Source organism: Monodon monoceros, unplaced genomic scaffold (assembly GCF_005190385.1).
Source record: "Monodon monoceros isolate NGI ecotype Baffin Bay Population unplaced genomic scaffold, NGI_Narwhal_1 Super_Scaffold_9, whole genome shotgun sequence".
Taxonomy (NCBI): domain Eukaryota; kingdom Metazoa; phylum Chordata; class Mammalia; order Artiodactyla; family Monodontidae; genus Monodon; species Monodon monoceros.
The window spans coordinates 14,359,134-14,380,436 of record NW_021703786.1 but is presented as its reverse complement, the minus strand read 5'-3'; the positions used below and the strand labels follow the sequence as shown (position 1 = coordinate 14,380,436).

General features: G+C 45.7%; 1 protein-coding gene across 1 annotated transcript in view; it reads right to left on the bottom strand.

Moving 5' to 3' along the window:
* The window catches only part of TTLL6 (tubulin tyrosine ligase like 6), a 41,224-nt gene that overhangs the window by 7,893 nt on the left and 12,028 nt on the right, over positions 1-21,303 (bottom strand). Inside the window, 7 exon segments of the mRNA XM_029212231.1 lie at positions 10,104-10,385; positions 11,338-11,515; positions 12,192-12,380; positions 13,678-13,853; positions 15,184-15,409; positions 20,083-20,168; positions 20,770-20,913. Of these exon segments, the coding sequence (XP_029068064.1) occupies positions 10,104-10,385; positions 11,338-11,515; positions 12,192-12,380; positions 13,678-13,853; positions 15,184-15,409; positions 20,083-20,168; positions 20,770-20,913 (1,281 nt within the window).

Sequence of the window (21,303 nt, the reverse complement as noted above, 5' to 3'; positions counted from 1 at the left end):
CTGACTTACTTCACTCTGTATGACAGACTCTAGGTCCATCCACCTCGCTACAAATAACTCACTTTTGTTTCTTTTTATGGCTGAGTAATATTCCATCGTGTATATGTGCCACACCTTCTTTATCCATTCATCTGTTGATGGACACTTAGGTTGCTTCCATGTCCTGGCTATTGTAAATAGTGCTGCAATGAACATTTTGGCACATGACTCTTTTTGAATTATGGTTTTCTAAACATGAGATAGATTTTAAACCCTGGAGACTGGTAATCAGAGAAATAGGTATTATTTCACAGCTATTAGACTGGCAAAAATTAGAAAGCTGGATATCAGTGTTGGTGGGAAGGGGGGGTGTCTCATGCACTGCTGTTGAGAATGTAGGCTGGTCCAGCCATTCTGGTGAACCATCTAGAAATACTTGGTTAGATAAGATTGCAAATATCCTGTGACCCAGCAATTCTGCTCCTAGCTATAGATGCTAAATAAGTTATCAGATTGCTCCTTTTAAACAAGTACACCAGGGTTCCCAGCAACATTATTCACAATAGCCAAAAGTGGACACAACCCAAATGTCCACCAACAAATGAACGGGTTAAAAAAATGTGGTGTATGGGCTTCCCTGGTGGCGCACTGGTTGAGAGTCCGCCTGCCGATGCAGGGGACACGGGTTCGTGCCCCGGTCCGGGAAGATCCCACGTGATGCGGAGCGGCTGGGCCCGTGAGGCGTGGCCGCTGAGCCTGCGCGTCCGGAGCCTGCGCGTCCGGAGCCTGTGCTCCGCAACGGGAGAGGCCACAGCGGTGAGAGGCCCGCGTACCACAAAAAAAAAAAAAAATGTGGTGTATACACACAATGGAATATTATTTAGCCTCAAAAAGGAAGGAAATTCTGATACACGCTACAACATAAATGAACTTTGAACACATTATTCTAAGTGAAATAAACCAGACACAGAAGTACAAATATTGTATGATTCTATTTATATGAGCTACCTAGAGTCCTGATAGAGACAGAAAATACAACAGAGAGGAACAAAATAAGGCAGGAAAGATATATGAAGACGTAATGGAGAGAAACTTCTCAAATTTGGTGGAAGACATCAATTTACAAAACCAATAAGCTCAAGAATCCTAAATAGGATAAATACAAATAAAACTATATCATATTGCATTTCAAATTGCTGAAATTCAGAGATAAAGAGAGCCGCCAGAGAAAAATGACACATTACATACATGGGACAATGATATGAATACAGTTAATTTCTCATTAAAAAAGAAAAAGAAGAAGAAGATCAGAAGAACTGGAACAGCATTTTGAAAGTGCTTCAAGAATAATGTTAACCCAGAATTCTAGGTCCAACAAAAATCTCCTTCAAAATGAAGGCTTTTAAATAAAGACATTTTCAGATAAACAAAAACAGAAAATTCATCACCAGTATACAGATGTGCACTACAGTAAATACTAGTAGTGTATGTTAGTACAAAAGAGAGAATAAGTTTCCCATATTTAAAATTAAGTACAACGTTACCTCTAAGGAGACTCTGACAAGCTGAAGATGAATATTGCAATCCATAGAATAACACCCCCCACAAAAAGGCAAAAACTTATAACTAAAAAGATGACGGAGAAATTAAAACTAACAAATACTCACTTTTTGATTAATCCAAAAGAAGGCAGAAAAGGAGGAACATGGGGAAAAAGCAGAAACAGAAAAGATGTATAGAAAACAAACAGAATTTCAGCCCTAAATTGTATTAATAACTACATTAAATGAAAATGGAGTACTCCAATTATAAGGCAGATGTTGTCACACTGGATAAGAAAGCAAGACCCACTTATGTCTGTATATAAGAGAAATCCTTTAAATATGATGAGAAAAGTGAGTTGAAATTAAAAGAATTTTTTTAAAAAAGATATACCATGCAAACACTAACCATAACCAGCTGGAGTGATTATATTAATATCAAACAAAATAAATTCTAGGACAGGGAGTATTACCTGGGATAAAGAAGATTTTATCATTTCATGATGATAAAAGGGTCACTACATCAAAAAGACAAAATAATTATAAATGTGTACCTAATAAAAGAGCTTCAAAACACATGAAACAAAAACTGACAGAACAAAAGGTAGAAATACACAAATCCACAATTGGGGTTGAGATTTTAACATCCATCTCTCAGCAACTGATATAAAAAGTAGAAACTAAATCAGTCCAGATATGGAAAATCTGAGTGATGCTGTCAACCAGAGTGATCTAATTGATTCACAGAACATTATACTCAGCAACTGTAGAACACACATTCTTTCCAAGTGCACATGAAACATTCATCAAGACAAATCATTTGCTGGGCCGTAAAATAAGTCTTGATAAATTTTAACAAAGCATTTCTACTAATCGCAAAGGAATTAAATTAGAAATTAATAACCATAAGATATCTAGAAAATCCCTAAATATTAAAAAATTAAATATACTTCTAGATGACCCATGGAACAAAAATGAAATCACAAGGAAATTAGGAAATATTTCAAACAATGATAATAAAAATGCAACATATGCAGATAAACTAGTGTTTACAGGGAAATTTATAGTGCTAAACACATATTAGAAAGGAAGAAAGGCTTACAATAAATAATCTAACTTTCTACTTTAAAAGGCTGGAAAATGGTGACCGAATTAAACTAAAAGCTGGTAGAAAAAAAAGGAAATAATAAATACTGGAAAGCAATGAAATAGAAAATAAACCATAGAGAAAATTAACAAAGCTTAAAGCTGGTTCTTTACTTAATAAAATGGATAAGCCCATAGTAAGATCAAGATTAAAAAAAGAGGAAACAGAAATTGCTTTTATCATCCATGAAAGAGGGGATATCACTACGGATCATGCAGACATCAAAGGGATAAGGAAATTTAAAACAATGAGAAGGGACAGTAGTCTTGGTTCTAGCTGAGATGGATTAAGCATACTGCATCTGTCTCTCCCACTGACTGTTCCTATAAAACCTGCACAGAATGCATGCATAGAGTATCTATCCGACAATTCTGAAAAGTAAACAGTAGCAGGCAGATTGAGGAAGATGAGAATTTAAAGTACCAGCAAGAGAGCAGTGAGTCTACTGTTTTTCCTCCAGTATCCTCTGACCTGAACTTAAGGCAACTCAAAACTCAAAAGTGGCTACTGGGGAGTAGATAGAGAAAGCTCTACGAGAAGCCCTATAGCTGTGGCTCAAAGACCTTTTTTTCTTCTTTTCTTTTCTCCGCTCTCTGTACCCCCATGTCCATGATGAAATCCTGAGGTGGGTTTCGATAATTAATAGAACTCAGTGATTAACAGTTCTAAGTGTACAGAAAATTAATAAGAATATAGAAGGACTGAACGACATCAGCAACCAAACAGATCTAATTGACTCACTACCCAACAGCAGCAAAATAGACATTCTTCTGAAGTGCACATGAAACATTCTCCAAAAGAGACCATATTCTGAGTCATAACATAAACTCTAACGAATTTAAAAGAACTGAAATCATATAAAGTATGTTCTCTGACGATATGGAATTAAAGTAGAAAGCAGTAACAGAAAAGCACCAGGAAAATCTCCCAACAACTGAAAATTAAACAACACATTTCTCAATTGCCAAGATATGGAAGCAACCTAAGTATCCATCAACAGACGAATGGATAAAGAAGATGTGGTCTATATTTACAATGGAATATTACTTAGCTATAAAAAAAGAAATTTTGCCATTTGCAGTAACATGGATGGACTTAGAGGACATTCGGCTAAGTGAAATAAGTCAGACAGAGAAAGACAAATACTGTACGATATCACTTATATGTAGACTCTAAAAAATACAACCCACTAGTGGATATAAAAAAAAAAGAAGCAGATTCACAGATATAGTGAATAAACTAGTGGCTACCAGTGGGGAGAGGGAAGGGGTGAGGGGCAATATAGGGGTAGGGGATTAAGGAGTACAAACTATTAGGTACAAAATAAGCTACAAGGATATATTGCACAATATGGGGAATAAAGCCAATATTTTACAATAAAATAAATGGAGTATAACCTTTAAAAACTGTGAATCACTATATTGTATACCTGTAATTTATATAATATTGTACAGCAACTATACTTCAATAAAAATAAATTTTTTAAAATTAAAAAAACCCTACATTTCTAAATAACCCATGAGTCATAAAGAAAATCTCAAGTGATATTATAAAATATTTTGGACTAAATGAAAATGAAAACATATCAAAATTTGTGGTATCTAGCTAAAGTTGCTTCTTAGAAATTTATAGCATTAAATGTTTATATTAGGGAAGAAGGTCTTAATCAACATTCTAAGCTTCCCCCATAAGAAATTAGAAAAAAGAAAAGAAAAATAATCCAAAGCAAGCAGAACATAAGTATTAATAAGGGCAGAAATCAGTGAAATAAAAAATTGGAAAATAATAGGAAAAAAATGAAACAAAAACCCAGTTTTTCGAAAAGAATTAACTGATAAACTCCTAGCAACACTTTCCAAGAAAAAAAAGAGAGTGAAAGAACAAATTACCCATATCAGGAATGAAAGAGAGGGTATCACTACAAACTCTGCAGACATTACAAGGATAATAGGGACCTACTATAAACAACTCTTCACATATAAATCCAACAACTTAGATAAATTGGACCCATACCTCAAAAACCACAAACCACCAAAACTCACTCAAAATAAAATACATAACATTAAAGAAATTGAATTGTAGTTTAAAATATTCCGGAAAAGAAATCTCCAGGCCAAGATAATTTTACTGGAGAACTCTAACCGAATATTTAAATAAGAAATAATGAGAATTCTACACTATCTCTTCCAGAAAACAGAAGAGGAGGGAACACTTCCCAATTTATTTTATGGAGCTAACAGACCAAAAAAAAGAAAAAAAAGTAAAAGAAGAAAAAAAACCTTATAAACTAACATCTCTTATGAACGCAGACATAAAAATCCTCAACAGGGCTTCCCTGGTGGCGCAGTGGTTGAGAGTCCGCCTGCCGATGCAGGGGACACGGGTTCGTGCCCCGGTCCGGGAAGATCCCACATGCCGCAGAGCGGCTGGGCCCGTGAGCCATGGCCGCTGAGCCTGCGCGTCCGGAGCCTGTGCTCCGCAATGGGAAAGGCCACAACAGCGAGAGGCCCGCGTACCGCAAAAAAAAAAAAAAAATCCTCAACAAAACATTAGCAAGTTGAATCCAGCAATGCATAAAAAGAACAAATACATCATGGCTAAGTGGGGTTTATTCCAGGAATGTAAGACTGGCTCAAGATCAAAAATTAATCAATGATGGGACTTCCCTGGCAGTCCTCTGTGCTTTCACTGCAGGGGGCATGGGTTTGATCCCTGGTCCATGAACTAAGATCCTGCACGTCACGAGGTGTGGCCAAAAAAAATAAATAAATAATCAATGTAATCCACCATATTAACAGTCTAAAGTAGAAAAACTATATGATACTATCAACTGATACCAAAAAAGCACTTGACAAAATTCAACATCCATTCATGATTAAAAACAACTCTCAGCAAACTAGGAATAGAAGCGAACATCTTCAACCTAGTAAAGAATATCTACAAAAACCCTACAGCTAACACCATACTTAATGATAAAAGACTGGAATGTTTCTCCTTTAAGACTGGAAACAGGGCAAGGATATCTGTTCTCTCCACTCCTGTTCAACACTGTACTAGAAATCCCAGCCAGGCAATAAGGTAAGAAAAAGAAATAAAAGGCATAAAGATTGGAAAGAAGGGAGTAAAAACCATCTTTATTTGAAGATGACATACTTGTTTGATGAAAATCCTACAGAATCAACAACAAAAATCCTTACTAGAATTTATAAGGCACCCAAGCAATTCAATGAGAAAGGAAAGTCTTTCAGTAAATAGTGTAGTAACTAGATATGCATATGGGGAAAAAATCCTAGTGCCCATCACCTAGCACACTCAAAAGTTAATTTGAAACAGACCATGGAACTATACACAAAGCTAAAGCTATAAAGCTTTTAGAAAATACCTAGGAGAATATCTTTGTGACCTGAGAGTGCATGAAAATTTCTTATATAGGACACAGAAAGCAAAAACCATAAAAGAAAAATTGATAAGCTTCATCAAAATTAAGTTTTTTCACTAATCAAAAAACACTATCAAGAAAAAGAATAGGCAAGTTTCCAGACTATATAAAGCATTCCTACAACACAACAGTAAAAACATAAATAATCCCATTTCTTAAAAGGGAGGAAGGCAAAATCTTGAACAGACTCTCCATAAAGAAACATACAAGAATGACCAATAAGCATTTGACAAAGTGCTTGACATGCTTAATCATCAGAGAAATGCAAATTAAAACCACAATAAGAAATCACAGCATAGCCATTAGAGTGGCTAAAATTTAAAAGACAGCACCAAATGTTGACAAATGTGGAGCAATTGGTACTTTCATTCATTGTTGGCTGAAATGTACAAAAGATACAATCACTTTAAATAAAGACTTTGGAGTTTCTTATAAAGTTATACATAGATCTACCCTTTGACCTAGTAATCCTTCTTCTAGGTAATTATCCAAGAGAAATGAAAACTATGTCCACAAGAAGACTTGTACAGGAACGTTCATAAGAGCTTTAATTACAATAGCAATAAAAGAATAAAAACCGGGAAAACCCAAATGTCCATCAACAGGAGAATGATAAAAAAAAACCCTGCAGTGTATTTGTACAATGGAACACAATTCAGCAATAAAGAAGAACAAACAACTGATATACCCAACAACATGAATGAATCTCACAGATATAATACTGAACTAAAGAAGTCAGGCTCAAAAGAATATATACTATATTATTCCATTTGCACAAAATTCTAGAATAGGCAAAACTACTCTAAGATGGAAAAAGTCAGAGTCAGGATGGTGGATGCCTTGAGGAGGGATGCAGGGAGCAGGAGGGCAATTACCTAGGAATGGGCAGGAGGGAACTTTGGGGAAATATCAGAAAGTTGTATATTGTGATAGGGATATGGATTACACAGGTGTATTTATTTGTCAGAATTGTAGTTAAGATTTTAGAAAAAAAAAGGGGGGTTCAATAAGAAAAAAAATAGGACATAGAATGAGATAAATAACCCAATCACATTTAAACAGATTTTAAATGCATGTATTTAAAAAAATCCCTTCTTGGGACTTCCCTGGCGGTCCAGTGGTTAAGACTCCGTGCTTCCACTGCAGGGGGCGCGGGTTAGATTCCCTGCTCTGGAAACTAAGATCCTGCATGCCACACAGCGTGACCAAAAAATTTTTTTAAATAAAATTTACAAAATAAAGATTATAAAAAAATTTAGAAATCCCTTCTTTACAAAGAAACAAACTAACAAAAGATGGTGGATAGATGAATGGGAGGTGAGCACAGGGATAAAGGGACAAGTAAATAAACACACCAGTCAAAGGCTTTGAATGAACCAAGTATGATACAACATCCTGAACCAATGATTTTGATTAAATCAACATGAAATCCAAAAAAGAAAAAAAATAATGAATTGTTGTTAGCTGCCTTATTTTTTTAATCTCTTTAGTGTTAAATAGTACTGCTTTAAGCCTTAAGTTAATGCAAAAAGAACAAGGGCAGTCTTAAAAAGTAGTTATATTAAAATAATAGCTAACGCGTACTGACTCCTGTGTGATAAACACCACTCGTGGATCCACTTTCTTGGATCCTTTCATTTAATCCTCACAATGATCCGCGGGTAGGTACTATTATGAAAACACCAGTTTTTAGATGGGGAAACTGAGGCTTAGATAGATTAGAGTGACTAGATGGGAGTCATATATATAATAAAAGGAGACCCCAGGATCCAAACAGTGGCAGCCAGATTCCCCAAAGTATACTCCTTACTCATTATTATTATTTTAAAATTTTATTTATTTTTGGCTGCGTTGGGTCTTCGTTGCCGCACGCGGGCTTTCCCTAGTTGTGGTGTGTGGGCTTCTCCTGGCGGTGGCTTCTCTTGTTGCGGAGCACAGGCTCTAGGCACGCAGGCTTCAGTAGCTGTGGCTCACATAAACCCACATAATGTAAAACTTACCATCATAACCGTTTTTGAGTGTACAGTAGAGTAGTGTTAACTCTATGTACACTGTTGTACAACACATCTCTAGAACCTTTTTAACTTGCAAAACTGACACTTATACCCATTAAACATCCTTTTGTTTCTGCCTCTCCACAGCCCCTGGCAACCACCCTTCTACCTTTTGTTTCTAAGAGTTTGACTACTCTAGATGTCTCATAGAGGTGGAATCATGCAGTATCTGTCTTTTCGTGACTGGCTGATTTCACTTTGGAGAAATGTCTATTTAAGCCTCTACCCATTTTTTTTTTTTTTTTATGCGGTGCGCGGGCCTCTCACTGTCGCGGCCTCTCTTGTTGCGGAGCACAGGCTCCAGATGCGCAGGCTCAGCAGTTGTGGCTCACGGGCCCAGTTGCTCCGCGGCATGTGGGATCTTTTCAGACCAGGGCTAGAACCCATGTCCCCTGGACCGACAGGCAGACTCTCAACCACTGCGCCACCAGGGAAGCCCATGTAATGGGTATTTTTAAAAGAATAAAATGAGGATTTCCCTGGTGGCGCAGTGGTTGAGAGTCTGCCTGCTGATGCAGGGGACACGGGTTCGTGCCCCGGTCCGGGAGGATCCCACATGCCGCGGAGCGGCTGGGCCCGTGAGCCATGGCCGCTGAGCCTGCGCGTCCGGAGCCTGTGCTCCGCAACAGGAGAGGCCACAACTGTGAGAGGCCCGCGTACCGCAAAAAAAAAAAAAAAAAAAAAAGAATGAGTCACTATATGCAGTGTGGCTAAGCACTGTTTTAGAAAATTTTCTCCAGTTGTATGTGTGTGTATGTGATGGACTATGAAATAAAATGAATTTCTACTATGGGCTATGGTTAGAAATTTGAAAAACATTGCCCTACTCTACACTGCACTTGGACCAAGCAAAGACCCAAGAACGCGGAAGATTTTCCAGTAGTTATAGTAGAGTCATCACATAGCTCTTGGTGGGCCTAAGTATGATGAACACAAAAGAACCTGTGTTAGCATTGTTGGTACTACATTCATGTGGCAACTTAGTTTCCAGAAAAATAGAAAATCAACTGTCATATTAAATTAATATCTTATGCAAATTTTATTGGTGCTACTTGTTTTGTTTTGCAGTTGCATAAGAGCTATATACGTGTAAAGACTTTATATCTGGTTTTATGCTTGCATATATTTATACAAATAATTTAAGTTTACAATTGGAACCTAAAAGAGCTTTCTTTCCTTCAAAAGGTGTCCGTACAACAATGGAGTTTGAAAAACACTGTTTAGGTCGTGGACTGGGTTCAACAATATGCCCCCAAAAATTTATGTACACCCACAGCCTCAGAACGTGACCTTATTTGGAAATAGGATCTTTGCAGATCTCAAGTTAAAATAAGCTCATATTGGATTAGGGTGAGCCCTAAATCCAATGACTGGTGTCCTTATAAAGCCATGTGAAGAAACACAGAGGAGAAGCACAGGAAGAAGTCCGTGTGATGACAGGGGCAGAGATTGGAGTTATGCTGCCACAAGCCAAGGAATGCCAAGGATTGCCAGCAACCACCAGAATCTAGCAAGAAGCAAGGAAGGATCCTCCCTAGAGAGCCCTCACATGGAGCATGGCCCTGCCAACACCTTGTTTTCAGATCTCTAGCCTCCAGAACTGTGAGAGAATAGATTCGTGTTTCAAGCCACCAAGTTTATGGTAATTTGTTACAGCAGCCCTACAGAAGCTAACACAATAGGTGGTAACCTGCCCAAAAGAGGGGATGCATGAGACGGCCTTTCTAAAAGCCCTAAAGGTATAGGTCTAGACTCCTAACAGTATGCCATTCCACAACTTGGGCTTCACAAGTGGGGAAATCGAGGCCCAGAGAGGGTAAGTGGCTTACTCAAAGGGCCATAGTAAGTGCAGAGAAGGGACCAGAAAGCCAGACTCCTACCTCACCCCCCACCCCACCCCACCACCAGTTCAGCCCTCAGGGAAGGCAGACTGCTCTACTTACCACAGTGCTGGTGACTGTGTTCACTGCAGAGGTGGACTTGGCTTCCTTGATTCCGGAGACGGGTTTACTGAGCTCTGGCCTGGAGCAGCTGAGGAGGCTTGAATTCCTCAAGTCAGTAATAGAGCTGTAAGGCCTCGCAGATGTAGGCTTATGGGGAGCAGGGCCATCCTCCTCCCTGGGGGCCTCCTGCTCGAGGCTGCTGTCTGTCTCATTTTTCTTTGTGTCTCTGATGCTCGACAGCAAGTCGGGTGTGCAGGACACTAATGTCAATGGCTGGAGGTACTGGGAAGGAGGAAACCAAATGTATAGCCCATGGGAACCCAGCTCTGTCCACTTCCAGATCATCTGCACCCAAGGGTGGGTGCAAAGGAGATGAGGAGGAGAGGAAAGCAATCAGAATCAAAGTCTCTCTAAGCGGGGGCTCTTAACCTGGGGTCCAAGGACCCCTAAAGGGCTCATGGATGGTTTCACGGGGCCTTTGAGCCACTTGAAACTGCAGTTTTAAAATTGTATCTTTGTATACGTTATGGCAAGAGATTCCATAGCTTTTATGAGATTCTCGAAGGGTCTATGACCCTAACAAACTTATTTTTTTAAAAAATAAAAACCTGCTCTAAACCTGTCCCTTCAGGTAAGTCTTTGAGAAGGAGATAGACTGAAAAGTCAATGAATCTTTCCAGTGAGCCAGAAGAGAGAGCTAGGCAGAGAAGCGGGGGATCCAGAGATTCAGATGATAGGACAACTGGATAGCTGGCCCCAGCCTAGAGGCTGGTCCACACTTTGGGCAGAGAGCAGGCTGGAAGCACCAGCTGTGTTCAGTCACCCCATGCAGTGTTCTGAGGTCCTGCCTCCCAGAAGCTTTTCCCTGTGGCCTCCTCTTTCAGCTGTGCCCCTGGCCTGCTGGAGGGGAGCATTCCAACCCAAACTAGAGTTGGGGACCATGACCACAGGTAGTCTTAGAGCCTACTCCCTACATGGGGATGGTGGTCAGCCTCCCAGCTGTTTTTACTCCAGCTGAAGGACGAAGGGCAGACCAGCAAGAGTCCTCTCTGCCTGGATGGAGGGATCCTCTGAAGGCCTCCGGGCTCCCCTCCCAGGGCCCAGCTCTCCATGCAGCCCCATTCCTTCAGTGTGCCTGAGATCTCAGTAGCGGCCTCCTCAGCATCCCCCCCTGAACTGGCCCCAGCCAGGGAAGGGTGCTGGGCATGTGCGCTCCCCTCCCATCCAGGTTTACTTGTTTGGAGGCCAGGCTGGTGGCGGTCTTGCACTCCTGCCTTTGTTTCTGTCGCCAGTTCTGCATGCTCTTGCCTCTCACTCGCTCGCCTGCTGATTCCCCCTGCATTTCCACCCTCTTATCTTTCGTTTGGAAGGATATTTTCTCCTGTTTCAGTCTCAGCTCCTGGATCAGCTGCCTGCCCAGTGAGGAATAGTCATGTAGGTTAGGGATGGGCTGGGAATGTGGACACTCTCCTTGAGGGCAACGAGACACCCTGCCCTACCCACCTCATAGAGTGGAGTGGCGGGCTGCACCCCACTCACCACACCCCACCTCTCTCCTCATTTCCCAGTAGGCCAGATCCCACAACTGGCAGGTGCTGGGAAGAAGGTCTGGGTAGGACGCTAAAGTTAGGGGCTCCCACGTTGGACCCCTTCATATGCTGGGCCTCTCTGGCCAATGATGTGACGGAAATAACTCAGTCACATGACTCAGGAGACAGGGGTTCTAGAGCCTCTTCTGTCGTTATCTGCTGTACGATCCTTTTTCTGCTCCATGAAATGAGGTGGAGGGCGGGGAATGGACCAGATGGGATCAGTCCCTTCCGGCCCTTAGATTTGACACTTGCATGAATCCAGGAGGCAGCCCTGAGGGGCTGGGCATTCTGGAGTGGGGTGGGGGTACCTGTCTCATGGGTGAGTTTCTAGAAACAGCCTCATATCCACTTACAACATCCCACACCAAAGAATCTTACGATTCCTGGTCCTTGCGAGACCAAAGCAACTTCAAGCCTGCCCCAAGGTTACGCCTCAGGTCAAGCAAACCCCTCTTCCCCCAACACCCTGCTCCCCTAGCCCCAGGAGCCTTCCTACCGGGCATACACCTCCCGAGCCCTGGAGGCAACTGTATTCTGGAAGAGGGAGTTGTTGTCCTGGAAAAACTTCTCATACTTCTCCGAATTCACACTGGGATAAATCAGGCGGAAGCCTCCACAGTTTTCCTTTTCATACTTCTCAGTTTTCTCTAGAAGCACGGCCTGAAAGCCCTTGACTTCCTCCTTCCTGTTGGGAAGCAGAACACAGGGCTGCATTTGGGGTTTCCTGGGACCGAGCTTGGAGAGAACATGGCCTTTCCAAGGACACAGATGTCATCTAGGGCCAGACGGAGGCCTCGCACGCAACGGTGGTCAGTCAGCATTTCCTAAATAAATGAACACATGAACGTTTCCCTGAAAGGAGATTCTAGCCCTCCCGGGACAGCAAGTGTCACAGTGCACTGAGAGCTGGTTGGAACGGTCTTCCTGACAGCTCACCAAATTCTCTCCCGTTACAAGTAGAGCCTATTTCCCTCTTGGCTTTGTTCTGACGAGGCAGACTGTCGCCATCTTCCCAATCACAGCCCCTGCTACCCTTCTCTGGCGAACTGGCAGCCTGTGTTTTGCTAAATTTGAGGGCTTCGTGGATGAGCCTGATGAGCTTTTATGAGCTGTGATGACCTCATTCTTCCTCACAACCCCCCGGGGAGGTGGAGGTCAGGGAGCGAGGAACGATAAGCCCCTTTTACAGCAGGGAAACCAGGAGCCCCTGAGCCACCCAGGGCCAAGTCATGACGAGGAGACTGATCCAGAGACGGGCCCTGGCCGCCCGTTAGCTGACGCTTCCTCCTTCTCCAGGAGTTGAATGGAAGGCAGCCCACCCAGTGGGCTCTGTGTCCAGACCTGCCACTTACCAGCGAGGTGACCTGTACAAGGCAATTCCCCTTCCAGAGTCTTGGTCTTCTTAGCTCCAAAAATAGGACCATACAACACCCCATGCTACCGCCTACCCATCCCCCTTCCAGGGAAGACAGTGCACGTGAACACGCTCTGAGAAACACAGTGCCATCCAAACCGAGATGCTATGCCCCGGTTCCAGAAGCTCAGTCCCGAAGGATCAGGCTGGCTCTGCTCATGCGGGGGGCAGCGGGCCACCATGGGATCTGAAAAGCAACAAAGCCACTCCTTGGCCAGGCTCCTGTCTTCTTTCTCACTTTACAGAGGAAGGCCTCTGTTAAAAGGTAAATGCTACCCAGCAGGGAGCAGGGCGACAGAGGCTCCTGCCAACACAGTGGCAAGGGGAGGATGGACAAATCTTCCTTTTTGTATAGATAAATGGTTTTACTTTTGAATTGGTAATCCCTGGATCTTCATATGATATTAATAAACTCATATCCATCACAGGTATTTATGTCTATAACTTAATCTATTTTTAGGAACAAAGGAATAGCCACAGTAAAACTGTTCAAACTGCCACATCCTGCCAATATATATTAATTTTCCAAACAGGATTATCATTTGTTAGAATTGACCCATTACTGTACCTGGTCTCCCGAGAACGACACTGCTGCAGGAACCGCACCCGTTGTCTCTCCTCCTCCAAGACTTTCTTTTTGTCACAGCTTCTCAGGTTGATCAGGACCAAAGTGTCATACAGCAGACTGTCCTTTACCTCTTTATCCAACCAGGAGTCAGTGGAGAAGCTCGGAGAGTGGTTGACCTGTGAGGGCAAGACGGCAGCTGGGGAGGCTGGGCAGGGTGCAAGCAGGGTGTGAGGCGAAACGGCCCCTCCAGGGAACCACCCGAGCCCACCTCGGTCGGGGCCCTGGCTACCAAGATGAGTGGAAAGGAGAGGGAGAGAGGGTCTAGACTGGAGCCACAGTGAAGAAAGGAGGAAGCAGAAACCCCTCCAGTTTAACTAGCTTTCATTTTAGTCCTGTCTTCCTGAGAAGCATGGCAGGGGGCGGGGGGGGGCTGTCTTTGGTTTCCCCTCCAACTGGTGTGCGTGTGCCCCGTCCCGTGCACTGTGCATCCCAGAGAGTAGATGGAAGGGGACAGTCCAAAGGGCCAGGCTGGGAGGTGGGGAGGGGAAAGGAGTGATGCATTTGGGATCCTGACCGGGGTTGACAGGGAGACTGGTGGGAGGACGGAGAGGACTCATTTCTGCCCACAGAAGAGTCTACGTTGTTCAGAGGCACTGTGTGACATTTGAAGATTTCCAGCAGTTTCTGAAGGCCTGCTCCTGGTGGCTTATTCTGCTCTTCGGGTGAGAGCTCCAAACGGCCATATTCTCCTTCCCAGCCACACTTGGGAATAAGGGCTGGGAATGGAGGAAAGGCAAGGCCCCAGGAATCTGATCTGTAAATCTGGGTCTTGCGCTCTGAGGGCTGACGCTGTGTCACTGGCAGCTGTCACCATCGCCTCTGATTTGTACCGCAGCCCCACTCCCACCCCCACTCCCGGCGTGCACCCTGAATGGCCACGGGAGAGGGCTGCTTGCACAGGTCCAATCGGGAAGAGAGGAGGCCACCCAGGAGCTTCTCTTCCTCCTCTTCCCACCACCCCATGGGTCTGGGGGAAGCAAGAAACTCACTGAGTGGCTCCCCACCCATTCCCGTGCCCACAGACACCGGGCCGCTCTCCATTGGTGCTTGGAACTGAGTGGTCCAGGCCCCTAAGAACCAAGCCTGGTGGCTCCTGTCTGATCTTGAACATCCTCCACCCAGCTTTGGTGAAGAACCACCCCTTTCTGGGAGATGACTCTGTTATGAAAGGTAGAGCTGTCTTTAGAGGCCTGAGATCAGAGCTTCTAAGTCTGGGTGGACCTCGAGAAGGCACAAGGAATTCTCTAATTCCCGGCCGTCTACCTCCCTCTGGTGGCCACTTTTCAGCAAAGGGAGAAGCCCCAGGCAGCAAGCGCCTCGGAGGGGGGGGCAGTGGCTTGGGAAGTGGATTACAACATCCTGGCTGAGCAGGAGGGCGGAAGGACGGGCCCGGCTGGCTCACCCTGGTAACAGGCGTCAGTTTCACCCCTCGCCCCAAGCCCGCACCTCCAGCAGCCAGGGCTTGAGTTTGTGATCCAGCAAAATGTCGAAGCCCAGGATTTCAAAGCAGGCACTGGTGAGCGTGTGATTGCGGAAGCAGGTGTGGTAGTTATGCTTGATGATGGGGTGAGCCGAGATGAGCGTCTTGATGATGATGTCCTCGATATCTCTCCAGATCTGCCCCACGTTGTAGCCGTGGCTCTCCATGTACACGTTGAAGGTGGAGAGCTTCCTGGAAGGGAACCACGGGCCATGAGGCAGGGCAGCCCACCTCTGGTCATCTAAGGCCATGGCATGCTGGAAACCAGAAACTTCTGGAGAAGATAAGGCCCCAAGGCCAGTGGGGAGGGACACCCAGGAGCCAGGGTCATACCAGGGCTGTGTCGGCTCAGGAGGACCTTGCAGGAGCCACAGGGCCATACTCCTCAAGCCTCCACAGTCCTGGAGTGGGCAGAGATATACTGACATGTAAGCCCTGGCCTGGGCACTTTCACTGTAACATAGAAAGCACCTGTGGTCTGGGGCAGGAATTCGGTATCCCAGGTGAAAGCTGAATGGATGAATAAAAAATTTTTTAAAAACACACCCTACGGGCTTCCCTGGTGGCACAGTGGTTGAGAGTCTGCCTGCCGATGCAGGGTACAAGGGTTCGTGCCCCAGTCTGGGAAGATCCCACATGCCGCGGAGCAGCTAGGCCCGTGAGCCATGGCCGCTAAGCCTGCGCGTCCAGAGCCTGTGCTCCGCAACGGGAGAGGCCACAGCAGTGAGAGGCCCGCGTATCGCAAAAAAAAACACCCTACATCATGGTTTTGCTTTGGAGGCAATGGTTTCTCAGCCTGTGGTGTTCATTAGAAGCACTTAGGGAGGCTTTTAAGGCCACCGATACCTGGGTTCCACCTCAGCTATCTGAGGGGATTCTGGGGATGCTAAAGACACAGAGATTTTGTTCATTGTTAACCCCCTAAAGGGTTGACCAGAGGGGAAAGGAAACCCCAGGGCATCTCAACAGATAGGGTTACCAACTGTCCCAGGGCAAACCAGACAGTCTGATTTTAGAGCTGAAAGTCCCACATCCCAGGAAACCCCTCAGTCACAGGCAAACCTAGATGGCTGGTCACCCTATCACAGAAATCAGAGGATATCTACCCCATGAGGAGAGGTTTGTGAGGAAACATCTGAGGAAATGCTCTGGTCAGCTCTGAGCTGGGCAGTACAGAGACAGGGCGAATCTGACAGGTCCCAAAGGCAATGGCGGGGACAGACACTCACACGCACACAGGTGTGCACAGAGAACCAAAGTGGGAAGTGGAAATATTGGAGGAGGAAATACGGGCGATGCGGGGGAATGAAGGACAAAGAGAAGGATGAGAAGACAGGAAACACAGCTCACCCGGGCCATCCAAAGAGCTAGATGGACTCCCGTCAATGGAGCCAATGCACATTTGCTAAGGACCTGCTGTGTGTGCAAAACTCATGCAATGAGGGGATCCCAAGAAACCAGCACCTCTCTTCTGGGAAGCCTAAGGACCATTTGAGGAGTCAGCACACACATGAGACAACCAAAGATGCATTTATATCACGACAGATAAACAGAGGCCACTCAACATAGAGGCACACCTTTTCTACCTGCCATTGTCAAGGATGGAGTGTTGCACTTACGTGAATTTTCCAGATCGCTTGAAAGCAACCCTTTCAAGTGCAAAAAAAAAAAAAAAGTGTTTAATTTGCCTAACTGGAAAATAAATGTTCCCAGAGTAGATTATACACACCTCTACCTTCTTATAACAGACGTTATGAATCATAACATAACCTCTTCTTGATGACTCAGGCACATCACAATGAATACACATAATTGTGCAATTTCATAATGGCCAGTGGCTAGTCCATTCAATTGAACACACCAGCTATGTGCCAGGCACCCTGAAAGACGAAGAGGACCCGGTCTCTGCCCCAGAGGCCGGCCAGGTTTCCAGTTTTTCTTCTTCTTCATTGCTCCTACTGAGTTTGCAGCCTGGCGGGGATTTACTGCCGGTACAGCTGGCCTCAGGCTAGGGAGGGGGGAATTTGAGGTAGGGGATGGGCTAGTAGGAGAAGCAGATTGCCTCAAAAGATGGGGAAGAGGAAGATGAGGAAAGGTGAAAGCAAACAGGAGGGAGAAAAGGAAAGGACTCTGCCCCGCAACATGGGAGGCACCTAGAAGGCCAGGGCACCATTCTAACCATCAAGGAACTTAAGTACCATTGGGGACACAAGGAAAACATGTGCCCCAAGCACAGAGAAGTTACGGGCTACAGCTGATGCTGACCGTGAGGGTGGTGGGAGTCCAGAGACAGAGAGGTTACTGGGGGTGGTTAGACTCGGATTCCATAGGCTTGTCCTTAGAGATGGAAGCCAATCCTCTCATCTGACAGGTGAGGAATCAGAGGCCCACAGAGAAGATGGGTTTCACCCACACTGCAGTGGTTATATGGCTGAACCAGCACCTAGAACCAGGTCAGAGAAGGCAACACAGAAGCTTAGTTTGACATCAAGGATGTTCTCCCATGTTTTCAGTTGGAGCTGAGCAAAGGCAGAGAGGTGGGAATGAGCAAGGCCTGTGTATCAAAAATGAGCAAAAGAGTGTCCTGGGAGAACACCATGGAGCGGGTGGCACCGGCAGTACCGCTAGTGGTTAAGGGCACAGACTCCAGGGTTAATTCCAGCTCTGCCACTTCCTAGCTGTGCGAACTTGGGCAAGTTTATTAACCTTTTTACACCTGTTCCCCAATATGCAAAATCGGGGTGATCATATCACGCCAAATTTATAGTGTTGTTATGAGGATTAAATAGGTTGAGGAATGTAAATTTCTTAGAGCAGTGCCTGGCAGACAGGAAGCGCTCAACAAATAAAATGGTAACTATTAATGTAGTAATAATAATAGTGGGAAATGGGGTCTGGTCAAAGCATACAGCAAGCACAGGAGTTTGAATTGGATGCCCTAGGCACCTGGGAGCCACACCGGTTACCTGAGAGCAGAAGTAATGAGTATACGGAATGTGTGATAATAACAGCACCCACTTGCATAGGGGGTATTGCTTTTGAGGCCTATTCATACCCATCATCTCAATAGGTCCTTACGGCATATTTGTGAGGCTGGCCAGCCGGGATTCATGTTTATTGTGTCATTTTATTTATTTATTTTTGGGCCGCGCCCTGCGGCTTGCGGGATCTCAGCTCCCCGACCAGGGATCAAACCCGGGCCCCCTGCAGTGGAATTGCAGAGTCCTAACCACTGGACTGCCTGGGAATTCCTTATTGCGTCATTTTAGAGGGAGAAACCGGAGGTACAGAAAGGTTAAGCAGAGGTGGCTGGGACTAAGAAGAGTGAGGAGGCCGTGCGGCTGTCGAGGATGAGGCTGAAGCTAAGTCTGGTGGAAAGGAAGGGATGGAGGGACATTTGAAGGGGGAAACTTCAGAATTCAATGACATGCTGGAAGAGGAAACATCTAAGATGACACCAAACTCTCCAGTCCTGCAGGTTAGAAGTTAGAGAGGGGGAAGCTTGGACTGCTGAGGTGGAAGTGATGTGAGAGAACACGTGACATTGGGAAATGCTGAGCTGGAAGCAACGGGGAGACATCCAGGTGCAGCTGAGGAGAGATGGGCCTGGAGCACCGCAGGGGGACAGGTGGGGGGTACTGCAGGGGCAGGGGAAGAGGGGGCAGCCGACAGCTCCAGCAGAGAGCGGGGATGGAGAAGAGGGATGAGGCCAGGCCCCGGTGAGTGAGGCGAGGAGAAGGAAGGGGAAGGAGGGAGGGGGAATTAGGGTAGCAGAACAATATTCCACACCCTCACCTTAGCCCTGGCACCACATGACACACACCCCCATCACAGCCTGAGGGCCCAAAGCCTGTTAGTGGGGTGTCCATTCTCATAAGAGGAGGGAGATGAGGGGCCTTTGATGATGTGCCTTTAGACGAAGGAAAAATCACAGTAACTACAGGCATTATCTGTGCTCTGTCACAGGTCACTTGAGTCTCAGGGTGACCCTACGAGGTGGGCAGGGCAGGGCGTCTCACTGCCCTATTCTACAGACCAAGAAATGGAAGCTCAGAGAGGTGAAGGGACTTGCTCCAGCTGACTCAGCTGGCGTGGGTCAGAGCGGGGACTGGAAGCCGGGCCTCACCGAGCCCCGATGTTCAACATGCAACCGCGCAGGAGGCCAGAGGGTGCCCACAGACCAGGTGGGCAAAGAGGAAGTGGGGGAGCCGTGGGCAAAGTCGGGTGGCCAGCGCCCTCCGACAAGGGGGAGATCGCCTCCTGCCAGCCCAACACGTCCCCTTCCAGCAGGCTTAACCTAGTGATTTTCCATTTGCTTTTTGGAACTCTGCTACCAAGGGAGTCATGAAATTTCCTGTGCTTCTCTGATGCTCTGAAGCCAAACAGACTGCCTGTTTATCAGTCCTTTAAGTCTGATGCAAGAGAAAGAGCAGGGGCATCGTGACACATCACTTGAGAATCTCTGTTGGAGCAACACCCCAGGGAACCACAGGCCTGGCAGGTCCTTCTCCGGTGTCAGACCAGCAATCGATAAATATCTGTTGGTCTAGAAATGTCAGAAGGGCCAGCTGTAATAAGAGTATGTTTTGGTGTGTGTGTGTGTATCCTGCTGAGGAAACAGTTTGTGTTTATCTCTCCTCCTCCCAATCTCCTAGGGTTTATGATGTGGTCTTCTTTTAATGATTAACAGCCAGAGGGCAGAGACTAAGGAGTCTGTTCTGGGCTTAGAGGCAAAGAAATATTTTCTGACACCATGTGACCCAAGATGGAAACACTGATGGGGACTGACAGGGTTTGGATAGAATCTCAGAGAGCAGCTCGGAGCCCAGCAGGGAAAGAAAAGAGAAGGGAAGCCGCTTCCTTACCTCTTGCTGCCAGAGTGAGCATCTCGAAGGAAATTGGAACTGTGCTTATTAATGGAATAATTAGTCAGGTGCATGCAGATATCGTCCTGGGGAAAGAGACACAAGTCTGTGGGGTCAGGAGGAAGGGCAGCCTTCCACTTCCTCTCTGTGCCCTTCCATGGCCCCTGGGGCTTAAAGAGATGGAAAAGAAAGGGGGCGTCTTAGGGCTTACTTACACTGGCAAAACAGAGGAAGTAAGAAGGCGTATCCTACAGCCTGGAGCATAAGAAGCTCCCACTCCTGAGGTTGGGTGGCGCTCTGCTGAGGGGGGACTTCAGGAGCCCTGAGGGCCTGGGGATGTTGGGGGAGGGCTGGGGGCTTGCCCACATCCTTCTTTCCTTGAGCACCACGGAATTGTTGCTTTGCAGCCAGGCCACGAGTCCCCACCTCACCTCTTCCTAGCTCTGTGACCTTGGACAAGTCCCTTATAACTGGATTTTAATTTCCTTATCTGTAAACTGGAGATGATAATCCCTATCTCTGAGGGCTCTTGGGAGGGCTAAACGAAAGAACAGATACACCCTGGCACATAGTAAACCACAGTTCAGCAAGTGACAGCCACATCCACCATGCCTTGAGAATGTAGGTGTTAACTAGGATTTTTTACCAGCTAAGAGAGGAGGGGAGGCGGCATGTCCCCGAGCTCACCAGGTTGTCTGGGCAGGGGCGGGAGTAGGAGGTGGTGGCGAAGCGCGCCAGTCCTTCATTGTACACAAAAATCCTGAGAGGGTCACAGGATGTCATGAGCACGTAAATCCGCAGGTCAAACTTGAACCCGTCGATGATAAAGGGCTGGGAGGAGAGAACAGAAGACACACGGCGGCGTCAGAGGAGACCCCGACTTGAAGCCCATTAGCGCCCTGTCTTGTTTTTGTGGTTTCAGCTCCGGTGTTACCTGCGTTACAGAGGCCAGGCTGGGATTGGGGAGGGGGACAAGGGAATTTAGGCCATGTGACCTTGTGCAAGCCACTAACCACACCAGGCCTCAGTTTCCTCATCTGTCAAATGGCATGAGTAACCACCTCCAAGAGCTTTCCTGGCAACAAGACAAAATAACATGAAAAAGGCCTGTGATGAAGGCCATGTTGTCACCACCCAGGGCTTGCTACCGTTGCACTTCTGCCAGAGTTCTCCCTGCAGTTGCAGTATTGATTGCGATGCCAGCCAGGTCTCCTATGCACC